Source organism: Molothrus aeneus, chromosome 3, assembly GCF_037042795.1.
Source record: "Molothrus aeneus isolate 106 chromosome 3, BPBGC_Maene_1.0, whole genome shotgun sequence".
Lineage (NCBI taxonomy): Eukaryota > Metazoa > Chordata > Aves > Passeriformes > Icteridae > Molothrus > Molothrus aeneus.
The window spans coordinates 32243984-32252302 of NC_089648.1; the positions used below are offsets into that span (position 1 = coordinate 32243984).

The window sequence follows — 8319 nt, forward strand, 5'->3', positions numbered from 1 at the left end:
AAGCACAGTGTAAGAAGCTTTTTGATATTTTATTACCAAATTCTGTTTAAACAGAGAAGAGACAGGTAGTTTAATTAGTTTATTTCTTCTAATTTTGCAACCTGGTTATTAAAATTTATCTGAAAAGTGTGAAACTTTTGATTGAAGCACATTCACTTATTAATGGTGGGGAAAAGAGAAAAGCTTTACTTAACAGAGTTTCAATTAATCAACAGTCATTGCTGCTTTCCTTTTTGCCTTCTTGGTGAAAATGCTACCACAAACCTGCCTGCCACTTTCAGTTCCTGTACAGTGACTGTAAAAACTCCTGTCAAAAGATTTTGTGAAGGCCAGCAGAGCTGAGTACACTCAGTTACATAGATGCTCCAAGACCATCTTCTGTTAATTATCCAGCTTAGAATTAAGAAAATATCTGATGTTTCAATAGGCTCCTTTATGCAGCTCTTTCATGTAGGAGCTGTTTGCAGGGCAGTCTGGTGCAAGCCTGCATTTTTCTGCCTGTGGTTCAAATCAAGCCTCTGCTTGACTTGTGGTCAACTGTATTAACCACAGTTCCCTCATTAACTTCCAGTTTAAATAGTGTATTCTGCCTTTTTTAATTCCCCCTGCCTCCTAAAGAGTGGAATGTAGAACTTTGTCTTGTGTGGCAGCTAAGTCCTTCTCCTTGGATGTTTAATTATTGGGAGATGGATCTAATATAATCACTTTGTGTATTGTAGACAAAGATAAAAATCCTTAAATGTATAGCTCATAAAATTCAAAGGCAGATAAAGTATAATCATGCCATGGAGCTGAGTCAGGAGAGGTTTAGGTTGTGTATCAGGAAAAGCTTCTTCACCCAGAGGATGGTTGGGCACTGGAACAGCTCCCCGGGGAAGTGGTCACAGCACCAGCCTGGCAGAGCCCAAGAAGTGTTTGGACAAAGCTCTGAGGGACAGGGTGTGACTCTAGGGGTGCCCTGTGCGAGACTAAGAGTTGAGCTCGATGATCCTTGTGAGTCCCTTCCAGCTCAACATATTCCATGATTCTATTCTAGGGACTAATTACCTATCATGTAAAGGGGCCATTTTTCAAAATTCGGTTTATGGCTTTTGTTGAAATAGGGAAGTAACACTAGCCACACTGATTTTTGTTGCAAAATCAAAAGCATTTGCTCCCTCTTTTTAAGCAAAAGAAGATGTTCAGAATAGAGAAACCTGTGCTGTGTCACATTAGTTCTTTATATATTTAAAGTAAATCCTGAAATGTATCCATGTAGGCTGACAGGGAAAGTAAATGAACCTCATTGTAGCAAGTCTTTCCTCCAGAAAGCCTTTTATGTAACTGTAATTACTGCAACACATTTCCACATAATCCTGTCAAGGATAGCCCTCTGGTTTTAAGCTTGGAGAAGACACAAGTTTGTGACACTGTCATTCAGAAACTACCAAGAGCCAACAGACAAAAGGAAGTGCCTCAGGTTGCAGTGATGACTTGCAGAACAGACCACCACTTCTAATCTTAGGGCAGACTGGTAGGAATGCCCTTCGTTTCTGGGTGACATTCCCACCTTGTGCAGTCCAAGCCACTTGGGAATAATCATGCCTGGCACAGCCAGCCTGCTGTGTGGGTGGTGTGGGAGGAGCAATTGATCCTCTTTATGAAAGCAATGCTGTAAGCAGAAGCTTAAAATAATCTACTCTACTAAAGGATATCATTTCATCTCTACCCTTCCAAACAAATAAGTCAAATTACAGCAGTCCTACATAATCCCCCTTCCTTGTCACAACAAAGAAACGTAAGTGTTGATTTTTCTGCTGCCCTGTTAAATTTTCGTGGCAGTTTTGCAAGGCTAATTTAACATTACCAGTAGAAGCTGCACCTCAGTGCATTCATTTCTTGTGATGAGACACTTGCAGACTATTATTTCTGGGTCATTTGTGCCAGCTACTGGTCCTCTGCTTGTTGACTTAATTTATTTCCTCTGCCTCCACACTTCCACTACTTTCCAAGTACTTCCTTGCATTGTTCCATTAAATAATCCATTCAAGCTCTTGAGCAGATAAACAAAAGGGAAAGTGAGTATCAAAAGTGTGGCCGAGATCAATTTTATCCTCTGAGTTGTTCTGGGTAACGTTATTTGCCCATGTGAGGGCTATAAAACACTGCCAGACCAGAGACCTGCAAGTGTAATTGCCACATTTGTCAGTTCAATGTTGCAAAGACCAAAGCTGCTCCAGTGCCTATTGGATTGTGCCCTGTGTCTCCCTGTGTGCAGGGCTCCATCTCTCTGACCATAATCGATGCTTTATATAAGCTCACAGCATCAGGCAAGCTTAAGGACAGAAGTTATGAAGTTGTTTGTTTTCTGTTTCTCTACAGCTCTTGGAGATGCAATGCAGACAAGTTTTTATGAGTGGTCTTCTGACTTATTTTATAGATAGCTGTTGTCTGAAACTACAGTATTACATGGAAAGTTTGGGGTGGTTTGAGTTTTTGTGGAAATTAGAGGCCTTTAGGGTTATCTAATAGATGAGTTGCAAATTCAATTATAAATGTGATATGTTTTAACTGTAGCACAAATGCATACATACTGCTTTTCAGTTTAACAAATGTTACTGCTAATCTACAGAATTAAGATTTTTAAAGTCCTACTAAGGTCTAGGAAGAAAAAATTACGACTTTTTTTGAGGCAAGGATGCCCACAAGATAAAAAAAAGGGCAATTCTAAACATACTTTCTACTTTAATTTCTATTTATTTCTAGCACACCAGGAACTACTTGCTTAGGAAAGCATTTTTCTCCTGGTACTTCACCTACTTTCATTTCATTAATAACTAGGAAGTTACAGACTGCTCAACCAACCCAGTATGGCTTAGCATATATTCTTGGAGCTAATGGAAATGCTATAGCTAAGAAAAGAGAAGGTGTGGTTTATTGACTTGTTGGCCATATTGCTGTTTGTACAAGCTGTTTGGGTGACCAGCCTGTAGGGAAGGATTTTTGAGCTGCTGCTGTATGCAGAGAGCTTATTACAGTGTGGAGCTGGAATCCATCCAGAGCACTGAAGCTTTCTTTCTTTTTCCCTGGTGCTCCCTCTCTTTGGTTTTGTGGCCCCGCTGTAGCTGCTTGTCCCCCCTGGGGAACCAATTGCAGTGCTGGAAAATTAATCTCACAATAAGTATCTGATGGTCTCTGCAGGATTATATCTTTGGAGAGGCAGCAGCAGTGTGTCATTGACTTCTTCCTGCCCTCTGATGACAGTGATTTTGACAAAAATCCGCCTCACCACTGCCCCTGCCCATGTGAGCTTACAAAGGAACACAAAGTACAGTCCAAGCAGAAAATGTGTCTGCATTTCACTTCTATAACAATTAAAGGCAAGCAGGTCAGTCAGCAGCAGAATGATGCTGCAACTGTCCTGTCTGTTCAGGACTTGATATCTTCAAGAAGGAGGTTTCACAACTGCTGCAATATTTAAGAAAAGTAGACTGGAAACCATTTATTAACTGTTTAGCTTGGTTCCTCCCTGAGTCATTGTGAGAAATCAAAGCATGAGCTCTATTTAACATCTCTTGTGCCACTCACTGACTTTCCTGATAGATTACCCCAGTGGAAGGATTGGTGTCTATACTAAAGAAGAGAGATGACAGAGATGGAAAAACAATTGCTCAAGTCCAGCAAAGGCAAACAAAGAGAAGAGTGAGATTCCAAGAAATGGAAGACACATTGGATCAAGGTAGTTTAAATTTATTAATTCATGAATTGTGCTCTTGGGGTGCAAATATTGTCAATCTTTTTGTTCACAGCAGCAAAGCAGGCATTTATTCAACATACTCTGTTGTTTTTTTAAAACTTAGTAAGTAAAGGTGAATGATCAAAGATTGTTAATCTGTACCAGGTCTGGGTAACAAGACTACAGAAGGATACAGTGAGCGCACTTCTGATTTAAAGCTTGGTTGAGAATGAAGTCACTGTTTTTTCCTCTGGCTGAATGATTTACAAATGACAGATAATTGAAGTCCTTTCATTAATGTTCATTTCTTAGAGGTGGGAGGTGTAAGCTTTCTCCCTAAATCCATTTACTGTGTAGGTAGAGGGATGCAAGAGAAACAAGTCTGTTGTGCTTTGTCCATGGGCACATTTCCAACCCTTTCTAGTGGTTTCCATGCAATTGGAGGGTGTCAGATTTTAACCTTGCTTTATAATTTAACATCCATACATATTTGCTAGCTGTCATTAAATCTGGCTTGACACCTTTTGATGGGCTAAATAGCCTCATGAGAAACACAGTATGTTTCTCATGCTTTTTTTTTTTAGTTTAGGGTCTCTATTATTCACTCTGAAAAGATACTAAGAAAATTACTTTTGATTGCTAATGATAGAGAAAGTTCTATCTACTGTGTATGCCAGCCACTAAGTGGTATAAATTAGTTCTTAAAAGTGTGTTAGCATGTCTCAAACATTCACAGCCTGAAGAGACCCTATCCCATCTTTTTCTTGAAATTATTTTAAAAGTATTTATGTTTTATTTAAAATTCCAGCTAGAGTTATTTCTTTGATTTTTCCCCAGGATTTAGTGATTCAAAAGGAAAATTGTTTTATATTGTTATTATTACTTCAAGTTTGATTTCAAACACACAAAAATCACTTGAATGTTTCTTTATACCCCATTTCTTCTCCCTGTGTAGAGTTGAAGGGAGTACAGAAATTTCCTTAGAGCCCTGTCAATCTGACAGGAGGCACAGATGTTGTTCATGTGTACAGATTAGCAAGGACAAGTGAGGTTGTGAGGATGTAGCAGCACCTCTCTGCATTGCTCCTATTCTGGAATAAAGAATCATGCAAAGAATTAGCAGAAAATAACTGAGATGTAAAATAACTCCTCACATTAGCCTACACTGAAGGTTTTGTGTCTGCAGTCAAAATGTGAGAATATTCACAAGCAGTTCATTATAGTGCAGTCAGTGTCATTACAAATGAAGCAAGAATGTTTCCATTTGGTTTCCTTTCAAAGCCTTGGTTTCATTTGAGCTGTCCCATGGAGGTTGGCTTTGGCCTAGGGGCCTTCTCCCAGGTGAGCTTGTTGTGCTTCAGCGTGGAATGACCCCACCAGTGATCCCAGCAAGGACAGGCACACAGACTGCAGAAATGAAGCAAGAGAATTATTTAGGTTTCTGAAGAGACTGAGAAACAAAATTCCCCATGTGTATTGTGGTCACTTTGACATGGTGAGCATTATTAAATGTGTTTACCTCCTGACCCGTTCATGATAAAAACCTATCTCAAGTTTTCTCATGCATTTGTATTGCTTTGTATAGCATCTTTTTTCACCTTTTCTGCTCTTATTTGCAGATGAAGTATCTGGTGGCTCCTGTATTTTGCTGATCCTGCTGTGCATAGCAACTGTTTTCCTTAGCATTGGAGGAACTGCACTGTACTGCACCTTTGGTGACATGGAATCCCCTGTGTGTACTGATTTTGCAGCCAACATGGATTTCTATTATACACAGATACTGCAGCGTGTGGAAGAACTTAAACACTGGATAGCCTTCTCATAGCTGAAAGGAGTGGACACAGCACGCTCACAGCTCACCTGTGGTTACTGGAGAGAGTAGAAAAAAATTGTGATTTCAAGTTCTTTAACACTTGCCACCTGCAGGTGATGTTTATTTGATGATATACTTTCACATTTACTTAGAAATCAAGAAAATTTTAGTTTAGCAATCAGGTGGCACAATGTTCACATCTGTTCACAACTGTAGCAGCGTGGTATGGGAGCATAAAAAGTCATTATCTTCATCCTTTTGAAAGTAGGCAAGTAGCTTTTCATCCACTGAGCAAGTGAAGAAGAAGGAAGAAAATTAACTGTCTTCTGTATTCTCTCCCATTGCCACACATTGTGTAAGCAATCTCTGGAAGCTTAGTAAAAGGACAGCTTTAATTTACAGCTGTTTGTGCAAAAGTGTTGCCTCCAGCTATCATGCAATAAGTCTCTGTTTTATGGAAGCATTATTTTTTTTCCCTAAGTCTTAACTTTTTTATCCGTTTTATTTCTCCTGGTGAGCCATGTAATTATTTGGGTGGAGTGAGAAGAGTGCAGTGGCATTCACAGAGCCCTCATTTGGTAATTACCAGGCTGACCCTGTATCTTATAGCTTGCAGTGAATATCATGAATGGGATAAATCTGCTGGCAGATTTCACTAAATTTCTTGGACCTTTACTCTCAGTATCATGTGGGTTGTTATAGAAATGGAAGGTTAAAAAAGAAATCACTGGTCTCACTAAACACAGAAACAAAGGATGTTTACTAAATTATTCATATTAAATAATCAAGTGGCTTTGGCTCATTTTAAAGCACCTGGTGGCAGGTGTGGGGCTAACTGGGTTTTCCTCCAGCTACATCACTGACTTGGAGTAATCACTTTGTGCCTCAGTTTCTCCTCCATAAATGGGGAATAATGATCCTTGCCTTTGTCTATGAATATTTATTGGAATTAGGGCTCATGTCTGATTCATCCCAAATGAGTGCACAGGCTCACAGAACTGTGTGGCTGCAGCCTCTGTCAGTGAGTAAAGGTTATGTAAAGGGGGACTGGTCCAGCAGAAGAGGTTCAGAGGCTCACTGCAGATCCACAGCCTGTCAGTATTCCAGGGCACTTGTTCCAGCTGATAAAGCACATTTGCATTTATTTGCCCTGCAGTTCTGAGACCTGGATTGTAAAATCTGTTCTTTCTCAGCTTTACAAACAAATTTAGATGAGTACAAAGAGTCATTTGAAATGGGTATTTCTATCACTTGGTGCTCAGCCCTCCCTGTGTGGTGGTGAGAGAAGCACTGGCAGCACAGTGAAGGTGAGAATTGGATACGGAGGCCTCTGGGCCAGGCTCTGCTCGAGGGGTGGCAGCTGTTCTTGCACAGAGCCCAGTGGTGCAGCCCTGCTGACAGGGTGAGTGTGAAAGGATTCCTTTACACCTCAGGAAACAGTATTTTTGAGGGGCCCACTTCACTCCACTCTGTGATTTCCTGCTTACTAACCTTGTATGATGCAGTGTGTTCAGGTTTAGGACATTATTTTGTAAAATGCTATGAAGTGAAATCTTTGAGATACTGCTCAGAATTATAACATTAAAGATCATGCTTTCTGACATTTGCAAGTAAATTGTCCCTCTAGTGAGCTTGGTTGTTCCTAATGCACTGTTACACTTAACGGGTTTTTAAAGTGAAAGTTAAAATCATGTTTTTTTCTAGAATAAACTGCATGTATGATTTCTCTTTTGGTTTTCACTGTGGAGGCTTGGTTTATTTATACCCTAGGGAGCCTCATGTGCAGCTTTATACTAAACTAGCAAATTTCAAATGCCCAAATTAATGAAAACTTTTGCTTTTAGAAAGAAACTTGAGAATGGTAGTTTGGGGGTTGTTTGTTTGTTGTCCTCAAGAGTATCATGATGGGCTACTGTAAAGGAGAAAGGGAAAGACACTTTTGTGTTTTAAAGTGTTACTGGCTGGTTCAGTTTATTATTTGAATTCTGGGTTTGTTTGTTTATTTATTTAGTTTTTCTTTTAAAGAGAAGCTTAATTTTCTATTTTGGCAATTTACTCACAGAATAATTAAAAAGCATGCTTTCAGTTAAAGTATGTATTTATAGTGACTATGTAGTTAGAATATATTTTGAGTTTCTGTAAATTTGCATTGAGTGTTTCTGGATATTAAGTTTATTCCTAAAGAGACAACTGTTCATTTCAGCTTAAAAAAAAATATTTTTAACTTTTTGTGCACTTCATCACCAAAAAGATCAAGAGGTATTTATAGATCTATTTATTTAAAAGTATATCAGACATGGATATCAAAGATCCACAACTTTTAGGTTCATTTAATTAAAACTATTTTAAAGCAATTATTTTATTTAAAACTATAAAGCTATTTAAAGTCAAAGCAATTTTTAATAACTATTTGAGTTTCGAATCAGTGACCCAAATCCTGGTGTTTTCTCTTTGTGCTGTGTTCCTGGTGCAAAGACCAGGAGTATCAGCAGAACTGCCTGCGAGATGATGAGGAGGTTGTGCAGCACGTCACCACCGTGTACCCGCTGACAAGTGAGCAGCCAGACATTCTGTGTAACTCCTGTAAGACACCCTTCCCTTGGGACCTGAGCATCTCTGCAGCCTTCCCCAGCTGTGCCAAGGCAGCAGCCCTGCAAAGGCTCCCAGGATTTGGGGGAGCAGAACAGGCACATGTACACATGTACACATGTCCAGCTCCTGAGCTGAGCTGCTCACTCCTCAGTGGCAACCAAGGGTTCAAATCTGGATCCAATTTCTGTTGGCATTCCTT

The 8319-nt window shown here is 39.6% G+C and overlaps 1 protein-coding gene across 2 annotated transcripts in view; it reads left to right on the forward strand.

Moving 5' to 3' along the window:
• CNST (consortin, connexin sorting protein) overlaps positions 1-7264 on the forward strand; it is a 46584-nt gene extending 39320 nt beyond the window's left edge. For both annotated transcript variants that reach the window (XM_066546621.1, XM_066546622.1), the window contains 2 exons: positions 3583-3718; positions 5335-7264. In XM_066546621.1, the coding sequence (XP_066402718.1) occupies positions 3583-3718; positions 5335-5540 (342 nt within the window). In that variant the 3' untranslated portion in view covers positions 5541-7264. The remainder of the gene's footprint in view (positions 1-3582; positions 3719-5334) is intronic.
• The last annotated feature ends 1055 nt before the right edge of the window (positions 7265-8319 follow it).